Source organism: Micropterus salmoides, unplaced genomic scaffold, assembly GCF_014851395.1.
Source record: "Micropterus salmoides isolate LMB-PRFRI ecotype aquatic unplaced genomic scaffold, ASM1485139v1 Ms_hic_scaffold_22, whole genome shotgun sequence".
NCBI lineage: Eukaryota > Metazoa > Chordata > Actinopteri > Centrarchiformes > Centrarchidae > Micropterus > Micropterus salmoides.
In genome coordinates, this window is record NW_024041373.1 from 22,168,754 (window position 1) to 22,190,015 (window position 21,262).

The 21,262-nt window shown below is 37.9% G+C and overlaps 2 protein-coding genes across 2 annotated transcripts; one reads left to right on the top strand and one right to left on the bottom strand.

The window, feature by feature from the left end:
* Window positions 1-851: 851 nt before the first annotated feature.
* LOC119917015 lies at window positions 852-5,613 on the top strand. The gene is made up of 8 exons (XM_038737055.1): window positions 852-992; window positions 1,124-1,224; window positions 2,529-2,698; window positions 3,237-3,307; window positions 3,659-3,689; window positions 3,814-4,026; window positions 4,649-4,699; window positions 4,930-5,613. The coding sequence occupies exons 2-7, from the start codon at window positions 1,142-1,144 to the stop codon at window positions 4,690-4,692; spliced, it is 612 nt and encodes a 203-aa protein (XP_038592983.1). The 5' UTR covers window positions 852-992; window positions 1,124-1,141; the 3' UTR covers window positions 4,693-4,699; window positions 4,930-5,613.
* LOC119917016 (SLC35A4 upstream open reading frame protein-like) lies at window positions 5,543-8,359 on the bottom strand. Its single transcript, XM_038737056.1, has 3 exons — window positions 8,278-8,359; window positions 7,371-7,469; window positions 5,543-7,231 (listed from the first exon to the last, which is right to left on the bottom strand). The coding sequence occupies exons 1-3, from the start codon at window positions 8,290-8,292 to the stop codon at window positions 7,034-7,036; spliced, it is 312 nt and encodes a 103-aa protein (XP_038592984.1). The 5' UTR covers window positions 8,293-8,359; the 3' UTR covers window positions 5,543-7,033.
* Window positions 8,360-21,262: the final 12,903 nt, after the last annotated feature.

A 21,262-nucleotide genomic window follows, 5' to 3' on the forward strand; every position in this document is an offset into this window, starting at 1 on the left:
TCCAGGTAAAAAATTCAAAATATTTAGGAAATGGGAAATGCTATAATTGTGGAAGAGCTACAGCAAAAGAAAATTATTCCGTAGACCTAATGAGTCTGCAAGGCCCAAAATCTACATATTTGTACATTTGCTAGCCTATTTAGATGTACAGAGTGGTAAGAAGACATGATCACAGCAGCTCTCTAAGTAAAACATGTTGAAATTTATTTGAAATGTGTATTAAAATATTAATAAAGTCTACCATTTATTCTGTACTCTCCCTGTGTCACTTACTCCTTGGAAAACACTTGATAACTAAATGCTATGGTCTGCTGGACATTGTTGGACCTAAAAACTGGGTCTTTGGCTGTGTGTCATGGGCAAAAACAAATTCAAGACAGTGATTTAAGGATTTATCAATCCTCAACTGCAGTGATTATGAATTTAATTCTAGAGGAACCCACAGTGCAGAAATTGCACTGCAGGTGCAGAAATAATAGTACTTGAAATACAATAAAAATACTACAAATACCAAAACACTACTATTAATAATAGTAATAGAGTAATTATGTTTTCTATATTAAATCCATAACCCAGGGTACATATATCCAACATGGTCTCAGTTATTTCTTCTAACACATTTAATTTGTTTCCTAATCATTCTTATCATTATCAAGTTATTTATCTGTCAACAAATATTTCATGAATTATAAATTTAAACAATATGAAGATATAAAGTATAAAGGCATAATAAACCTCTCAACCAGCTGTTTGGTGCTTGCTAAATAGCTCTATGCTCTGCCCATAGTAACAGATGATGCGTCAACATGAAGAACCAATCAGAAATTCGGTCTGGAAAAAAAGCCAGAGAATTTGGTTGTTCGGGTTGTGAGTATGGGTTTCCCCGCCTGTTGCTTTCAGTTCCTTGTCTCTCTTCAGCCTTAAAGGTAAAATCTTCACTGAATTCTGTCATTGATATTTGTGAAACAGACTGACCCCTGACCTGAAATAAGGTAGGCCTATTATTTCTTTGTGTAGGATTACTGCAAGTGTATGTGTGTGTGTAAGTGTGTGTGTTTTGTGTCAGTAGCATCATATACTGTGCGTTTAAACATTAATGTGAATATGAATATATGTCCCACAGGTTTGTGTTTGTGTGAAGATGGCGGACCCCGAGACCCAAAACCAGCCTCTCATCAGAGCTGACAGCCAGCAGACAGCTGTCAATATCCCTCCAGGACAAGAGTAAGTGTTGTGTGTGTTCTTGTTATTGCTGTCTTGATGGGATCCCATCACTAGGCCCAAAAAGCTGGTGCCCACAAAGTTAACCATTTACTGTAAATTACTTCTGGAGACTTTCCTGATGTGCATGTTTTAACCCATTAACTACAAACTTTGTATACAGGTATCCATTTTGTAATTCAGATTATTTAAATGTATTTTTTGCTAACCAGTCAGCCACTTATTTCCATTTATCTCCATTCAAATCAGTCAGTACACTCTTGAAACTTTGATTTGACTATGGATTCCATCACAGTGAACAAGTATACGCAGTTTTCTAATCTGTCCACACTTACAAAAACATTACCAAACAACAAACGTTACCAATCTGTATCAAGTTTCATGTGTCTACTTATTGATTTTTCTATTATACAAAACAATGGGAATTAATGGCTGTGTGAAAAGCCAGGAAAATGCAAAAAAAACCCTCTACATAATTAGAAATTGTCAACAGGAATGTAAATTATACGTGGACTTGTAAACTAGGGAATGAAATCCACCAAAACTTGGGTATGGTCCTTTAAATGGTTTGTAAATCTAAATTCTATGACTAAAACTCTATGTATCTCTTTGACTATCTTTGACATTTATTTTGTTTTGTTTTCATAAGTAAATAACACTTCAATTAAAAATATATTTAATAGCACATTTACAAACAAGACTGCATTTAATGATTTTAGCATCAACTCATTACAGAATGGACACATCAGTTAGCTGAGATTTAAAATTAGTTTCAGAGAGGACTAATGGGAATTTCCAAAAAAAGGCCTTGGCGTGAACTAGAAAGGGTAAAAGGCAGATCCAAAAAATTCCTCAACTTTCATTTAAGTGTCTGCTTGGCAACAGCTGATTTTATGAATTGGTGGTGACGTAGTGTCTACAGTACATACCATGGCTCAGGTTCCAGGATAAAAGAATTTCCCTAATTCTCAGGCAAGGATCAGCCTCCACAATGTCCTCTGCTACCTATCTACCTCGTCTTGTCTGTCTCTCTTCATCTCTTTCTCCCATTATTATTTTTATTTAAAACCTTTTTTGAAGTCATACAATTAATCAAGAAAGATTCCAGAAGTACTGATCCTTGCACAGTTAAAGTGGCTGATGATTATGCCCCATTCATATTAAAACATCTCCATGTCTCTTTTCATTTTCCACTGTCTGCCACTCTTTATTTCTCCTTCTGATTTCCATTTCAGTATGTAAATGTCCAACAAGTCTTCCAAATTAAACATGTTTCTCATCTCCTCCTTTCTCATCTTGCTCTCCAGTGGCCGCTCCTCCCGGGCCTATAAAGTGGCAGGTATAACCCTGTTGGCCTGTGTCCTGATTGTGGGCCAGGCGATGATCGCCTACTTCCTCCTCAGCCAGAGGAACGACATCAAGTCTCTGGAGGAGCAGAGCAACAACCTGAAGGCAGAGCTGACGAAGGGAAGATCTGGTGAGGAGGCCAAATTCACTTCAGATTAGGAGAGATATACTGTACCCTGTTGGCATTTAGCAGAATGTATTTTGCTGCAAAAGTAGGATAAAATTAATTTGTCAACAAACTTGTGAGCAACTAGAGAAAGTGTCTGCGGAATCCCCAGCAACCTGTAATATTACTCATTAGATTTATGATAAATAAGTGCTGGGGAAAGGCAAACCAAATCATGTTCTTCCTCTTTTTTCTTAAGCTAAATGCCATTTGAACCATAAGTGGCTCTGACAATGATCTGATGGGAATTTCCAAAAGTTGCATGTGCATCTGGATGGAAGGACAAACATTAAGTCTTATAACAAATTTAAAAAAATGGACAGAATAGCAGGTCAAGCAGTCTCAGGTGAATCTGTGTTGTATTGGTCTTTTTTGGCTTGAAGTTCAGAATAGACTGGATTCAAGTTTCCACGTATCTGTGTTGGGGTCACACTTTCATTTCCTCAAAATATCTCTTTTCTCCTCTACCACTTACACACACTGTTTCTCTTTCTGTCTGTAGTTGCCGTGCCCATGCGGATGCACGTACCCATGAACGCCCTGCCCGAGGTAATGGATGTCTCAGTGGACGAGGTAAAATTAGGCTGAAATTAATAATTGAGTTTCAAAAATCCCATAATTATATATTGGTTGATTTTTTTTTTTTACACAAATCATTTTTGTTTCTCTATTGCAATTTTGTTTTTGTTGCAAATTCGCTGATACTGATAAGCTAAGGTCATCTCACAAAGCATCCAAGACATTTTATCAGTCAGTCTCTAGCCTCTTATGACTGAGGTGCAAGTATATTGTTTGAGTTTAATGCTATGATTAAAAATCCATCTTCATACTGTGACACTAATGTTTTTAACTTGTCCCTCTTGTGGAATGAAGTCATATTGTTTTCCTCAAGTTTTCTGTTTTGTTTCACTGATTGTGTTGCAGGAGGCTTCCACTGGAGTCCCAGAAAACCCTAGTATGTTCTTTATATATTTACTGTATTCATCTATGTACATATATCCAATGTATGAATGAATCATTTGCATTCCTCCAATTTTCTGTAAGAAAAGGGTGATTTAACTCTCCTCTCCTCTCACCAGCCCTTCTGCAGAGCACTGACTGCCAGCTGCAGGCCGCTGGTGTGAAGGCTCTGCCGGTGCCTGGTTTCCGCCCCGCCTGTGACGAGCGCGGCCTCTACCTGGCCCAGCAGTGCTTTATGAAGCAATGCTGGTGTGTGAACCCAGCCAACGGGGACCAGATCCCTGGTTCTCTGCGCAACGGACCGACCCTTTGCCATACTTCTGTCGCCACTGGTGAGACAAGACAATTGGTCACCAAATACGATTAAGAATAGCTTTTGGTGGTCACCGCACCACACACTGAAAAAAACAGGAAACATGTTAACATTATGTGTCAGATTTGATTCTTTTTTATGCTGTAATTTATGTAGTAGTTTAAATAAAAACCTGTACTTCAGTCAAGTTTAATTTTCCTAACAGTAAATCATTATGAGACCTTGATTTCATGGAAAACATGCTCAATGGCACAAAACAGAAAGCTTTTTCACTAGTACCTAACATTTTGTGACAGCTTTCCATACTGCACAGTATGCATCTAATCTTGTTTTTGTGTATTAATGTTACTATCTCCACCTAGAAGATTGATTTTCAGTCCTGCTTGTTTTTTGTAATTAGCAAGATATCTTAAAAAATTAAAAACTCTGATCAGGCAAAGGAACAACAATTTAATTTTGAATTCAACAAGAATATTTGTTAAATACTTTATTTAGTTTTGTTGTCTGTCACTGTTTTTACTTTGATGCAGATTTGGATCCAGATGCACATTTAAAAAAATCTAAAACACTAATTATTCACATATTTTGAAAGCTTGATTTAAGCTACAATGTTGTTGACAGTCAAGTTTCTGTTTTTGTAGGCAGCCTGAGCAAGGTGATGACTATGCCTGATATCGTTGAGTGATACTGTGGTGAGTATGCAAATGGTGTTCCTCTGATTCACTATATAGGTATTCATATAAAAAATATCTGTGAGCAGTACTGTATGTCTCAATGCAGTTTAATTCAGTCCAATTAAAAATGTTGAATATTTAAATACATTTAGAATGTTTTTAAAGGGAAACTTCTTTATATTGCTGCTAAAATGTTGAATTAACTGCTTTTTTTCCCATCATCTGTTTTGTTTCTTGGGTAACTGAAGCTGGTGAAATCTCCTCCAAAGACCAGCAACGGTTCAACTTGAAATCATGACTTTGCTACAACTTTGTCAACTTATAATCACCATCGTATTATATAGTGCTCAAGGCAATCTTACAATATTATAACCATTTATCTGCTTGCTATCAGCTTATTGGAACTCATCTGCAACCAATAAATAGAGAGCTGACTTTTTGTATTGATTATATATCATCTTTCAGTTTTTTTAAATGGCTGGTAAAAGTTAGGGATTTGTTTTACAGACTTAATGTTGTTTTATTCAGTTTTTTCCCCATGTTCGTTTGCTAACAAGAACCAATTTTCTACGATAGGAACTTTGTAAAGAGCAGAAAAAAATAGAATTAACAGCATGGACTAAGGGGAAATATACAATGGAGTGTGGGCAGAATTCTTAATAAATTATTAAACTATTTAATATATTTTTATGAAGAACAAATGTTTGGAAACATGTAAATGAAAACAATCTGTCCACTGCCCCTTTACATTAATTTAAAGAAATTCATTGTGGTCACTTGAATTTTGAATGTTTGGCTAACGTTATGGGGATGAAATAATTTTTTTTTTTTAATAAAACACTGAAACATCACAGGACCAGGAATGTTTTGAGACAATTGTACACTGTATTGTCCCCATTTATTTGAACAACCCAAATAAATTCTTAAAGACAGTTTTGTGGTTTTCTTTTACAACATCACAATGGAATTTCAAACTGTTAAGTTGAATGTTGAATACTTCTGCATTGATGATGACGAGACAGTTAGCCAGTTAATCAAAGCACCATCAATGGACCCGTCATATTCTATATTCCAGAGTAAATTAAGTTTTAAAGAAAGGTATTACTTATAAAACAAGAGAAAACATGCAAAAACATAATAGATAGCAATTGAAGAGCATGCAGTACGAAGACAGCAACACAATGATTGTCAATAGGCACAAGTTGTTCCTGGTTTCCAGTTACCAAACACATAGCACACACTGTTTTATAATACACTTTCTAGTTAAAGTAAAAACTAAAATGAACATGACCTCAATCTGAATTCAAATATGTTTGACCCCCCCCCCCCCCCAAATCATTGATTTCTGTGGAACAAAATAAAGTTGCTTTAAATTCCTACAATTCATACAAGTGCAAAAGATCAACTAGTTTCCAGCATATGAAATAGGCAGTCAAATCCCACCAGGAAAGGCTATTGCACACATGGCATGAGATGATAATAAAGTCCAGACCAGAGTAGGCACTCTAATATATATATTACATAAAATACTTAAACACACACTTCCCTGTTTTGTTAAAACACCCAAGTGCAATTTTTAAAAACATTTAAGCAAAGTTAAAGTTCACTTTGGCATACATTTTCATTTGATAGGCTACCAGCTCTTGCAGACTGGAGTCTGAAATACATTTTCAGCAGTGTGAGGTGGAATATATAGAGAAATATTACATACATTTCCAGGAATACTTTTCCTTATGTTTGAACAGTGTGTAACTTCTGGAGTCATTTTTACTTATTATACGGTTTATAAAATTCTCAAAAGCGTACCTTAAGTTATTATTCATGACTATAAATAGTTATGACTGTAATTTAAAAACAAAAGTGTTTACCAAGTGAAAAATTGACCTATAATCACATTAAGGGGTGTGCTGTGCCTGCAAAGACACATCACACCACACCACATACTTTGCTCTGACACCTGCAAAAAATGTGAAAACTAACAAGACCCATGAAGGGTTTTGATAGGTTTACACCGAAGAGCACCATGAGATGTGAGCTGAGACAGTTTTTACATGCTCTATCATCCCCTGAGCAAACATAGTGCATATTCGTTAAGGCTGCTATAATTGAATTTCTGACCACTAGAGGGCAGAGGACAACAAAGAAGACGACACATTTTGGGATGTTGGCATAGGGTCGAGGTCAGAAAAATTATAGCCGCTATAATGATTCTACTATAGTAACAGTTTCTATGTTAGAATTTGTGACTACTGAAAAGTTTTTAGCTTTTGATATACATATCTGTTCCCGTATGCAGCTGAACTGGCGCCCTCTTCTTGTAGATGTCTCTCTTCCTCCTTTCTTTTCTTTCTCTTATTTGTTACCTCCTCTCAGATTGCGTATGTAGTCTTTGACGGTTTTTTCAATGTCAGGAACAGCATAATTTTGTGCTGCATAGATTCCTGTACAGGTTCCTACAGCAACACCCATCAATGCTGAAGAGCGTAGCCTTGCAACAACGTACCCGGCCAAAAAACCCTTCAGGAAAGGAGAACCCAGCAGACTGCCTCCCTAAGAAGGAAAGGACAGGAGAGATTAGACCTGTTACTGTACATGATTGTCTGACCACTGGTTTTATATCTGCATACAATCAGTTTTCACATGTGTTAGTAAATGCCTGCCCTGTATAAATAATTCAAGGCAGCCTTACTGGAGGAACCCCAGCCTGTATCTCATCCTCCACCCTTTTCTGAATGTCTTCCAGCTGGTCCTTGAGCTCCACCAGGTCCTTGAGTTGGCCCAGAGGACTCTGCACACATGCATGAATACACAAAAAGACAAAACAAACAACAGGTCAGTGTCACTGACCAGGGTTTCCTAACACTGTCACTTGTGTATTATGACAAAAACTAGCAGAACAATGACAGCTCCGAAATAAGTGTATGGTTGTTTCACATTGAAGTCCAAGAACAATTAAGGTCAATGTCAGTTCTTAGTCTTTGCAAATAATATTTTGCTGGGTAACGTTAGCATCGATGGAGAAGTTTGAAACAGACGACTCTACTTTTGTTTGTGATGTGAAGTATCTTGAGGGTATGGACCAAACCTGTCCCCCACTTGACATTAGAAACAAATCTTCCCCAGTAATGGATTATATATAGGATGGTGACAATGTCTTTCTGAAAGAGGGACCTAAGTTAATCCTTCTAGCATCAAGGTAAGCAAACGTTACCGCTGGTCTCATTATCAAAGTTCTTACCAAGTTAGCTAACGTTAGCTAGACAGTAAGTACTCTAATGTAACGTTACATTACCAGTTAACCATCAGTTTAATGTTTGATGCGTTCCTATCACTGTAACGTTAAATCTATTTAAAACGACCCAAACAAATCTAGCTTAATTAAGATAACTACTTAGCTTAACGCTAACTAAGCTAAGCTAACCAACACCAAATTGCTACGTTATGATAGCTTGCGAACTGTATTACTTCATCATCTAACGTTAGCAGCTAACGCTAATTGTTGACTGTTAATGACAATGTAAGTTAGGCGGGCTGTTATAATAATACAGTAACGTGTCTTCAATGTTCAGTTAGCATATTAAGTTGAGAACACCGACCTTGTCATTTGCCATAGTTTCACTTATGTTGTGTTGAAACGTCGCTCTTCTTCTCTTTCATGTGGCTTTGTTGAAAATGGGCCTTACTGCCCTCCACTGGTTACTCACAGACCCGACCTAAGGTTTTACAGTTTTATCGTAATTAATAATAATAAATAATAATAACAATCTTTATTTATACATAATTTTTAAAACCAACTTTACAAAGTGCTTTACAAGAATCAAATACAAACTAACTATCGCTTAGTTACTTTCATTAAGGCAGAATAAAGATGAAGAAACTTTCAAAAGAATGTATACTTATAATAATAATAATCATAATAATAAACTTTATTTATACAGCACTTATCAAATGCTACGTGGTTGAACACAAATTATAAACATTTTAAAACAGAGGCAAATTATATCAAGCTATTTAAAATATAAAGTAAAGTATGTCTGGAGAAGTGATGTCACCAATCCTGCAAGCCTCAGGTTCCCAGGCAGGGCGTTCCAGAGCTGAGGGGCTCTGACTTCGACTACTTACTATCTTGCCCATAGCACAAAATAATATATTGTATGTGTGGATGTACCAGGGTTATGATAATTAGATGAGACTTCAAAGCCTTCATTTCCCAAAACCAGCAGAAAGCTCACACTACCCACAATGACCTCATTAGTTTCTTATCGTTACATCTCCTCTCATGTTGAAGAACCCTTCCAATTTAGTAATATAGGCATAGTGGTCGCAAACATGTACAAGCACATGAGTGACATTAAATATGCATTTCCACGCGCTCCCACATGTTTAGAAACTGTCAGTATTCCCACCATATTGCAAAATGTCTCAGAGCACTTTATCCTGCTGTTGTTGAAGAGCCCATAAGCTGCATCAAAATATTAATGTATACCTCAGAAGCATTTATTTTCAAACATTAAATCTACAGTGGGGTTTATGCAAACCTCCTGGGCGATTGAGAGGAATCAATCCAATTAATTTCTTCCGTACAGACTGTGTAGTCTGAGCTTTTCTCTTGCATGGTGCTAGAGTCTGCATGAGAGCGCACATCTGATGAGACACTGAGAGGGGAAAAAGAAGAGTGAGAAAGAAGTGGAGGGAATAATTAGAGAGACAGAAGGATGGAGAGTCATGGAAGCAATTAGATCCTCGTTAATCAGAGCTGATACATTTGCACTGTTTTGTAACCATCACTGCAACAACTCGCAGCCTGAAGAGAAAAGAACAATAAATTAGAACAGTAGTAACACAAGAGTTTCCCCCACAAGAAATACCATAAGACAATTTTAATGAATATTTGGACTGAGTTGCATTTAAAACATTTTCGAGTTAAAATGAATGGGTCACTTTGTCCCAGCAAGTAGGAGCCTGGATGACAAAGTGGGATTCGGTTTGTGAGAGACTGTGAAAGTGAGAGTGAATGGCAGAGCCTGGAGTCACATGAGGCAAGAAAGAGATTGAAAAAGATAGAGGGAGGTGGTATTAGAGACTTAACAGAGAACAGGAGAGTGATTGCCATCTGATTGAGGGATAGGAAGAGACAGATAGATAGAAACTGCAAGAGAAAACATTCAGACATATAAAACATGTAAAGGTCTCTATACGTGTGGTAAGATTAATCATTTGAAATTAGTCTGAACATAAATGAATCGTTCTAAGATGTAGTTCTAATAGTTCTTGGTGGTTTCTTCCACAACCTGAAAGTATTTAATCCGCACACTCGGCGGGACAGATAGTCCATTAACCTTTCCTTAGTCAGGCTTATCACAGGACCGAAGTATTTAATATTCTGTTCAAGCTGGTATGAAACAGTCTTTTGCATTTACTTTTGCATGAGATAAAACACCACTCACACACTCCCCAGGACAGCAGGCGTTTAAGAGCTGGGTGGAGCGATGGAGGTAAGGTGTCTCTGATCTTTAAAGCTGTTGATGGTTAAGGGGGGGGGTTATTGATTTTGGCTGAGGCGTATTTGGCTGGCTAATCTTTGGATGGCACTGTAAAGGAAAGGTCATTGAAGCTTGTGGTGCATTCATCACAGTGATGTGAAATATACCCTATACCCGTATACATATACCCTAAACATTAGGGGCAAACAAACGAATTTATGTTAGGACTGTCCTGACTGTTGAGAGGAAGGATGATAATTTGTCATAATGTCATAATGAAACAACATGCTCGATATAAGCAGTGAAATAACTACTGTAAGCTGTTATACTTGTCAATTTTGGACAGAATAGGCAGTGAACTTAAAGCTCACTTGTTTCTTAGAGGAAAGGGAGCACACAGTAAAAAGCAACATATTTCCCTGGTAGAGAAATATTACTGCATGTTTTATTGAGTCTGTAAACAAATTGCCTCCTGCTGCCCCTTGTGTCATAAGCACTGAATTATAGTTTAATAACACGTACCCTCAGGAGTGTTGCATCTTCAGCAGTGTACTGGAGGCTCTGTACTGTGCTGAGTTTGGTTGCACTGCATTGTGTTGGTTGTTGTGTTGTTAAAGATGTCTGTGTATAAAGTATGTTGCTTTGTTCTCCGCTGAAAGTATTGCTTTTTTGTAGTGCATTTTCATGCTGTATTGCCCTTTTGCTGGTTGAACCTGTTAAGTTGTGGTAAGATTTATTTGAGAGATCACTCTGATTCCATATAATGTATTGAAAGCTGTTCATCAATTGGACAAGTTTGAAGTCTGCCAGAAAATGTGATGTACCTGTCCGTAGCTTAAAGCCTGAAAGCCTTTTAGCGTGGCTCAATGCATTTGTGGGTTGAGTTGGCCCGCGTTCAGTTAAGTTCCCTCATTAACCTCAGCGTTCAGTATTCAGCTAGCATTTCCACTGATGGCTACTGATACAGTACACTCCGCTGGAAGGGAGAAATGTGACTGGCATACAACAGGACTGAATAAGATGGAATGGGACTTTGTAGAAGGACCAAGATTGTTTGAGATATGAGCTTCCTCACAAATGTGCATGACTCAGCATTCAGACGGGATACGGTGCCACCAAAAAACTTGTAGCCACTTGAAAAAATGAGTAAGAGTAAAACATTAATATGGAAATATGGATTATTTGTCTCATTGAACAGATAAATTAGTATTATTTAAATAGTATATATATCATTTCCATCCCACATATGGTAAGAGAGACTTTCGAGCAGCTTCATTAAAATAGAAGAGAGGGTCACAATTTATTGACTTTGGGTAAATTGATCCAATATGCACCTTTTCTTTAGACTGCATGTAAACTGCCTATAGATCATTTGTATGGGCAGTGTCTGCTGTAGCATCCTCTAAGATGAGTTACACTATGATCCTTTGTATCCCAATAATTTTACTGTAGAATGATAACCTGAAATGACTTATATTTAGTAAATTTAGTAAACAGCCAACAAACAAGAACAAAATGTGCTACAAGCACCTATTCAATTTTAGTATTCAGATAGTTTGTCAGATAAGTTGACTGCTAATCCTTTTCATAGAATCTTTCTTGGTAATTACACTGATGATCAAAGTCAAATGCAAGCTGAACTCCATTCAGTGCAATACAGATGCCACTTTTCTTCTGACAGCACCCTGAAAACTAATTTCCAACATGGCATTATATTTTGCTCTTGCGTATCGGTTGCGCTGGTTATATTGCTGACTGAAAGCATCTCAACAGCAGAGTCAAGGCATGCAATTAAAATGGATTGTTTCCATTTCAAAGAGTTAAAGTGCACTGGCTGTTTGCCACTAATAATTTCAACATTTAGATGATGCATGTGTATGTGTGTGTGCGTGCGTGGGTGCGTGTGTGTGCGTGCGTGTGTGTGTGCGTGTATGTGTGTGTATGTGTGTGCATGTATACAGCATGTATTGGTTTGCCCAGATGCCATTTAAGAGCCAATTAAAGTTTTTAAGCTCTGTTGCTTCTCTGGCAAGCCAAGGTAAGGGAAGAGAGGTACTGCAGCCTCACTGCACCAATCTGCTGTGATGTGCCAAGGTGTTTCTGTGTGTATGTGTGTGTGTTTCATGTTTCATGTTTTTATATCCTAATGGGGACTTTAACTTGTATGCACACTAACCGATGGGGACTGCTTTCAGAGAGTTAAGAAGACTTTGTTTTAGGGTTCAGGTTACAATTAGCTTAAGGTTAGGGTAAGGATTATTATTAGCCATGTAATTGTGATGGTTAAGGTTAGGGTAAGGGGCTAGGGAATGCATTATGTCAATGAGATATTCCCACAGGGATAGAGGAACAAGGTGTGTGTGTGTGTGTGTGTGTGTGTGTGTGTAATCACAGTAACACTGCTGATAAAGAAAAAACATTTCTGTTGGGAAGAAATAGAAAAAAGAGAGAACATGATTGTACATGTAGACAGAGAAAGGCTGTGAGAGAGGGAGAGAGTTGGCAGCATATATAGGGTGGAAAAGTGAGAGGGAAGGATGCCCAAAAAGAAGTGAATGTATCTGAAAGAAAGAAGATTTGAGGGGCTTAAGAGGAATGAAATGAGAAAAGAAGCATTTGGGAGAGATACAGGTATAGGTGTGTCCATTTACTCAGCTGGTTTTATACAGGGGTATTTCCTTCCTCTATGACACTGCATCAGCATCACCACAACTCCTCCCGTCCCCTCTCTCTTTCTACCTCTTTCTCTGTGTTTCTCTACCCCTCCCTTCTCCTCTCTCCTGCTCTTCCTCACACATATGCTCCCACACTGTGGATGCCTGAATCGTTGGAAGTCCTGATCAGAGTCGTGCGAGACCGTGATCTGCTGAGAGCCGAGCCTAACAGGTCTGTGCTTAGCTAAACCCAGTCCAGTCTTAATCAGCAAATACTAAATATCTCATCATGAGAAGGTGATGCTTTCTGGAGGCACATTGGAAGAGGAATTCCTGCAGCCTGTGGACATTTGCCAATAATGGTGAAGACTGGGATGCTCCTATATTATGAACATAGAGGTATGATCACAATCAAAGCTAACTGCAGAAGATAAAGCTTCCAAGACAGACCTTGTGTGTTTAACTTAATGTTTGGTAAAAGGAAGTGAGGACAAGGCTAATACTGAAAGCTTTTTGATATTTTTTCCATATTCTCGATGTCCTGTCAGAAGACAACCCACTGGAGCAGAAGGCTTGTAGCAAATTGCCTTGGATGAAAAATATAATTTTTTCACCATGTACAAAGGAAGTAGAAGGTGCAGTCAGAATAAATATACACAATGCATGCCCAAAAGCAAGAGTATTCTTCAGCTATTAACAGGAGATCAACAAGTTTATTGACTCTTTTACCAAGACTGAGGGACCGTCGCACCATCCACCCAACCATCCAGCCATATGGAGCTACGGGGGAACCGAGGGTCAGTGGGTGTGTTAGGGTTCAGCGTCTCTGGCACCGGGACGCCAGTCAATTCCATAATAACGGCAGTGCGACAGCAGGACTACTCAGCCAGCGTCTGGCTTCGTAGGAGGGAAAAACTGGAACATGTAAGTTTTGAACATTGGAGCTAGGATCTGAGAAAGTGATGGAAGGAGGCTGAGACAAAAAGCAGGAAGATAAGATGTTGGGGCCTGAGTCATTTGGTTAAAATGTATTCAAGAACACTTAAACCATACACTTACACATTTGTATCCACTGAGGCATGTTCTTCCACACTGATCACTGGTTTATTGAGGGATTCAAAATAGGGATCTTTAAATGCTTGGAGGAAACAGAAGAGAAGATGGTTATGTTGTAAAAATGTTTGGCTTTGTGTTCAACAATAACATCTGAGAAGAAATTGGTTCTGGTGACTGCAACGTTTGAATATTTGAAGCTATTAAGGCTGGATTTATATTAGAAGAAGAAGTAGGAGTAGTCATCAATGTGCATGTGCTGGCTATCAGAGCTTGGTTTGGAGGAACTATTGGACAAATGTTGGCGCTGTTGACTATTGGGGCTATTCGGAAATAATATCCAGAATTGTTTGAAGATCTGAAATACTTAGCAGATTCACTGATAAATTGACTGACAGAAATTTAATTTAATTTAATTCATTTTCAAGTTGAAAATGTAAAATATTTGCTGGTTCCAGCGACTCCAGTATCAGCTGCTTTTCTTGTTTGATATCATTGTAAATTGAGCATTTGGTTGACCCAAACAAGACATTTATCGCCTTGAGCTCTGGAAAATTATGATTGAAAATCTTTGTTCTAGATAAAGCTGATTTAATTGAGAAAATAATCCAATTAATTGATAATGAGTGAATGTGAATGAATTAGTAGCAGATGTTATTGTGTGCTTATAAGAAAGTTGGCATGAAGTATATTTGTTATGTGCCATTCAAACCGTGTTAACAGATAAGTCAAATACACATTAAATAAAAATAGAAAAATAAGAATAAGAGATATGAGTACACTGTACATACCTTTTATATACAGATGTGATTTATATGGAACATTGTTGAGGTCGCAGTAGAAAAAAACATAACTGCACAGGAAAAAAGGTAATAATAAAGTGTGAAGAGTCTGACAGCTGGTAGAATGAAGGACCTACTGTCCTTCTTGCACTGTGGTTGCAGCAGTCTGCTCGGGGACCGCACAGTCTCATGCGGGGGGTAAACTGTGCCTATCTTTTGCGTCTTTGTGATATTCAACAGTGACTTTTGTTTTCTGTTACAAAGGAGTTGTAAGGTCCTTAGAAGACTCGCTGCTTGCAGGTAAACTGTATCAGCATTCCATAATGAGCTTCTAGGTGTAGAGATTTAGCGTCGAGGGGAGGAATGAAAAAGGTGTGTGTTGAATATTTGATGTTGGAGGGGAACAGCGCCATGTCCAGAGAGCTGCTTTCTAAGCCTGTCTGCATAACCAACTAGGATGATGAATCAGCCTGTCCCCTTCCTGCAGACCTACACACATACACGCATACAATGCACACAGTCACTGAAACGCGCACATGTACTGTAAGTGTGTTTTTGCAGACATCAGACCACACACACAGACACACTATCTTTCAGGCAAGCCTGCAGCAGTTACTTAACAGACAAGGAAATTTTGCAGTTTAAAACCGCCCCCCCAGACACACACACACACACACACACACACACACACACACACAGAGTCTATGCAACATTTAGCATAAATTATTAAGGACAAATGCAATCCCCAAGGCCTCTCTGCAATTAGGTAACAACATTAAAATCATTTGCAGAAATGTTGCCATTAAGCCTGTGTCATGGTTCTTCCCAGGATGTTACTTTGTAGACATGAACAAACTCTTTTTTACATAATGTAATTTTCTTTCAACAGATTCAGTTCAGACATTCATTTAACAAAAGGGCAAGAGTTACCCTGCTGACACTGATGATAAATGGTAGTAGGAGGAGAATGAGATAAGAAGTTGGAAACAGAGTGCTTCAGGCACATTCAGTACTGCTGTCAGTGACAGTGTGATTCAAGTAACAAGTTCAGCATCAACTTGTCAAACTGAGTCAGTCATGAGTCTCAGAAAACCTGAACTAAAGTGCTACATAACAGACGAGCACTTCTAACCTGATTTCATGTTTTAATCCTTTCAGTCTAAACTAATTGCTTCTTAAAGCCTCATTATTGCATAAAATATAGATGCGCTGCGCATCACATCGTTGACATCAAAGCTAGTGAATACCACAGGTGAAAATGTTTATACTGAAAGAGATCATATTATGCTTTTTGTTTTTTTCCCCTACCGTTATTGTGCTATATGTTTATTTTGTTAATGTAATAGGTTTGCAAAGTGAAAAGCCCAAAGTCCACCCCGAAGAGTTACCTCTCTCACAGAAAACACTGCTCCTGAACTGCCTGAAAACAGCTTGACTAGAGTCTTGCTTCAGTCTAGGGTGCGAAGCTGGCTAGGGAACACATTATAGACTGTATAAAAGAAGTAGACATACAGTAGTCATTGTGACATCTCCCGTTGGTTTGTGGACTGCCGTTTTGAAGCCCAGAGTTTGGCAGTTAGTCCGCCGCCATGTTGTTTCTTTGCAACCAGTGGGTTAAATTTACACAGTGGCGATGGTACAAGTCACTCTAGCCTGCTCGACAGGTCGCCATGGTAGTGACTTTTCAATCACTGGGTAGTCACGCCCTAAAGCATACACTGCTTTATCGTCTATTTTCCAGGTTCCCGCTTGGAACCTTTTTATAAACAGTCTATGCTTGGAACACACACAGCTGAACCAAAGCAGTGGTTACCAGCTTGTCAGGACCCGCCCTACTCTGCTTCTGATTGGCTGTACTGCACATGCACAACTCCAAACAAAGATCAAATTGATATGAGATGCTTCACTCGATAGCTAAAACGGAGTGGTCAACACACAGGGTGAAAAGAAGTACTGCAGCAATGTGCAGAATGACAAAAATATGGTGTTTTTAAAAATGAAACCATGTTAAACGTGTTCTGGTGCAACCCCTAAATAAAATTATGAATATGAGCATAATATGACCAATTTAAACAACAAACCACTACTAAAATTAACTTTCATTTCCAACTAGCCTCTCTGACTTATAGGTCATTATTGGATTATTATGACTTATTTACACATCAATAAATAAAACATATTGTGCACATGTTGCTTGGATCACCAAAGAACAATGCAAGTAGAGGTAACAACACCTGTTTCTTTTTCTATCGTGGAGCTACCAGGCTGTCATTTTTAGACTCACCTTACACAGTGTGACAGATTTTACAAGGTCACAGTGTGAACTTGTCTATAGTTTTGTAAACACTCTGTAGAGCACCAGCACTCTGGTGGAACATGCTGATAGAGATATTTGCAAGTAGCTACGGTGTGTATTTTCTTCACTCACCTCTCTTTTCCTGTTACATGAACCTATGCTGACTGATTCATTTCAGCTCATGTGCAGTGTGGTTATTAAGGTGTAAGTGCATCTTAGTGGATTTAATACCATTAGGAGTCTGTGGTTAATGGTTGGATTCTCCATTATTTTATGTTAAGTCACTAATGATTGTTTACATTTCACATGCATTGCACTGAGTAAATTACAATTTCAAGTTTTTATTGATTGATTGAAGTGTGTAAACTATATAGTTTTAAGATGGACTTAAAGTAGAAGCTTACAGCCAGGTGGGGAGGCTCCAGGTCAAAGACGGTGAAGTGTACCAGATGAAATTTAAGGGTTGGCAGCTCAGAGTAGAGCTGGCTCCCCATGCTGATTAAATTTTCAATTTCATGGCGACTGTGCTGATGTTCAAATCAAGTCTGTGGTTATTGGTCGAACTATATAGGGCCCTGAGGTTTTCTCTCCTGGATACAAATAGTTATGGTTATTTATTTAATTCATCTCATGCTGTTGGAGACAGGATCATGGCGATGAAAGAAGAGAGTTAAGGGAACTCAGCTCGAGCTGAAACAAAATAAAGTGTTTTCTTGCTGCAGATTAGCTATTGTATGAATTATTAGTATTGATTATTTGCTGTGAAAAGTTCTACACATACCCTTTTGATGAGATTTATCCTCTGGAAGTGGTTGGAGAGCGAGGGAAGTTTTACAGTGTATGATGATGTTTACAAAAAACTTGTTTTCTTACCCTTAGTGGTATATCCATGCAGATAGTTTTGGTTTTACCTGTTCAGGTTTTGAGATAACCATCTTTTAGATTACTGTGGGCATCCACATACAATGGAGGTTAGACTGAGAAGTGGGCGATACGGATAAAATCCTCTATCACGGTATAAGTAATTTTATATTATAATATTAACATGCTGTATATCACGATATAACATTTTCTGGAAAATTAATTGAGAAACTGTTTATGGATCAAATAACCACACATGGATATCTCTTTTTGTCTAAACCAGCAAATGAAATACCTAACTAATCAAGGTACTTCCTTTCACCGGTGAAAAAATGTATTAAAATAAATTATTGTTTATTATCAAATATAATTCAGACCCATTGATTTACCCTACAATACTAGAGTAGTAATAGTAGTAGTAGTAGTAGATAGTAGAGATACTACAGGATATAAATCAGTGGTAATACATGTAATACTCATTGATCAAAATCGATCAAATCTAAATTCACTGTCAGCGTCGCAGGAGAGTTTAACATTTGCACAACAAAAACATGCATGAAAATAAACTCACAGTTCATGTTTTTGATAATGTGATTTCAATAAAATGACCCTCGACTCCTTTTGTTACTAATTCCCAAGGTATCAATATTTGTTGATTAAAAATATATCAAGTGTTGTGAAGGGGAAGGCGCCCACATTTTTCTCAGCTTCCATAGGGGGCCTTGACAGAAACAGTGGTATAAACAGTATGGCAAAATCTCCAATGGTTGACAAATTTGAATCTCTCATGGTATATACTGTACTGGCATATCGAAAAAGCCTTATGAAGGTAAATGGGATTTCATTTGTAATGCTCACAGCATTTAAATCTTACATTTAAAAAAAACACAGCAACATCTCTTATTAGAAACCGTGTCCCAGTAGATCTGGAGGATCTGGAGGATCTACAGAACACAGTGTCAACAGTTTATATAGTAACTCCTTTGGAGTGAAGAAATAGACCTTTAAAACCAAAGACTCCCTATAAGTAATGATGAAGTTAAACTCAGTTACACTGTTCCCAATCATCACATTTAATCCTTACCAATCCCTTTGATAATGTGTGGTTACTACTGTCTGACAGTTATCCAGCATGAGGAAATACTCACCTTGAGCTTTATGCTGTAGGCTAACTGTGTCTCAGGATTTCAGCTCGGGCAGCAGCTTCCCCATAATGCTGTTAGATTGCTTTGATCTTTCAACAAGACGCTCCAGTTTCATCTTTTATTCTTAGACATTAAGGAAAAACTGTTTCATTTTCATGTTATCTGTTACTGTGAAAATGTAACAGATAACAGTGCGATTGGTTAATTAAGGGTGTTTTCTCATAGCAGGATACTTTCTCTGTGTGGCAAATGGAAGACAGCTAGTGAAGAGAAGCCAGTAAAATTAAAGAGCAACAACGTTCTGTGCCTCTGCACGGGCTAATTAAAGTTAGCTGAGCTTTCACATATTAGGATTTTATTCCTACCGAAATTTACAAAGGTCCTTTTGCAGAAAGTGAGACAAGGGGAGAGAGATGTCTTTATTTCAGTGAGAGAAATATTGTGGTCAGATTTAATAGCCAGAAAAGAATCTAGATAAATGTACATAGGTGCCTTTGACCAGAAGCTTACTATCATCAATCTAACAACCAATTAAATTAATGCTTGGGGTGTTTGGCTCCCTCTTTGATTGTTCAGCTTCACTTCACTTTTTATTAATTTATTTATTAAAGTTTTCCTCCCTCCTGTCTGTTTGCTGCTAAAAATGTGTAATGCTGCACGTGTTGCAGACACATCACGTTGATAATTCTCAGTCAACACGGTCATACAACCATTCATACAGCTTTTCAGTCATCTTGCGGTTATCTAATTGCCACCCACTACTGCTAGTAAGACATACTCATGTATGAATCACTGGGTTTTGATCTCTCTTGCTGTAATCAACTTCGTCAGAAATCCATCTGCATTGAAGAAGTGGTTGTGCATAGTCATTTGTTTAGAGAATATTACACATTGACACACAGTTCTCAAATCTTTTACAAAATTTAAACAACACCATGATGAAAAAAGGACAACTCCTGTTTGCAAAATGTTGTGAATTTTGTAAATGAAAGTTTTAGTATTTATTCATAGTGTAGTGATTGAGGTTGTACTACTTAGATCAAGAACAGTAGAGGGAGCTATTGCCTAATAAAAGGAGGACTTTTATTTTAAAAGATTGTTACCGCATTTTGTGCGTGTGCATGCTTTTGCGTGTCTCTGTGCACACATCCGACTGCATGCAGGTGTGTGTTGTACATTCATAGCCATTATGATGAACAGTTTCAGCACTAACTAATCGAATGTCTCTCCACGAGCTACTGGTTTGAAGTATGCCTGCTGTCAGTTCCCCCATATGGGAGCTTTTAAATCTCCCTCGTCTCATTTAATTTAATTGGCTGTTTTGTTCTTCCTTTATTTAATGTGTGGCATTTCAGACTCCAAACATATTACCTCTCTCTCTTTACACACAACCGCATGCCGAGACAGATTAATGGTAACAAAATCACTGGAAGCCATACCCATGCCTTTTTATGAGGTGAACTAATTAGTCAATTAGCTGAAACCTATAAAAGTCAGTCTCTGACGTTGGGAAAAACAAGTTATTTTTGTTGAAAAAGTGTTACATGAGTGAGCTGGTAGGGTGCTTACTAATTTGTGAAAACCATATGTCATCAAAATGTCAGAGTGATTTAAACCAGGCATATATATCGGTGTGGTAATCTCTAGAAGCTCTCTGGTTTTAATAGTCCCTTCAGTCCTCTATAGTATCTTGATTTGTAGAAATATTTGGAAATTATAGAAATATTTCAGAAATAGTTGGATTTTACAAGCTCAGTACACTCACTGTTCAGAATTGTTTAATAAAACGGATGAAGCAGAGCTACAGGGTGCACTATTTAAGTGCAGTATCTTTATATGTGCTGCTGACTGTTTGATGTATCATGAAAAAAGACTCATCGGTCAGGTCAGGAAGTCCTTCTGATGTATGATTTTTTTCCTGTCCACAGAGAGTCTAATTTAATTCAGAGCAAACTGTAATAAATATACAGGTAGGAACAGTGATGCTTTTATTGCTCTGTAAACTACTCTTCTGAGTCTCTCATTTTCTTGCTGAGAGTTGCTGTCTCACGTCATTGAGCAAGACACTGAACCCTAAATTGCCCCCAGTATGTCCAAGGCAGGAGCCTTGCATGGCATGTGTGAGTGTGTTGGTGAATGCCAGGCAAGTGCTGTATAAATGCAGTCTCTTACCATTTTATTTTATTTAGAGGATGAACTTACTGACGATATTTGTTCCAACTTCCTCAGGTCATTTCAATTAAATTCAATTCACTTTTATTTATATAGCGCCAAATCACACCAAAAAAGTTATCTCAGAGCGCTTTT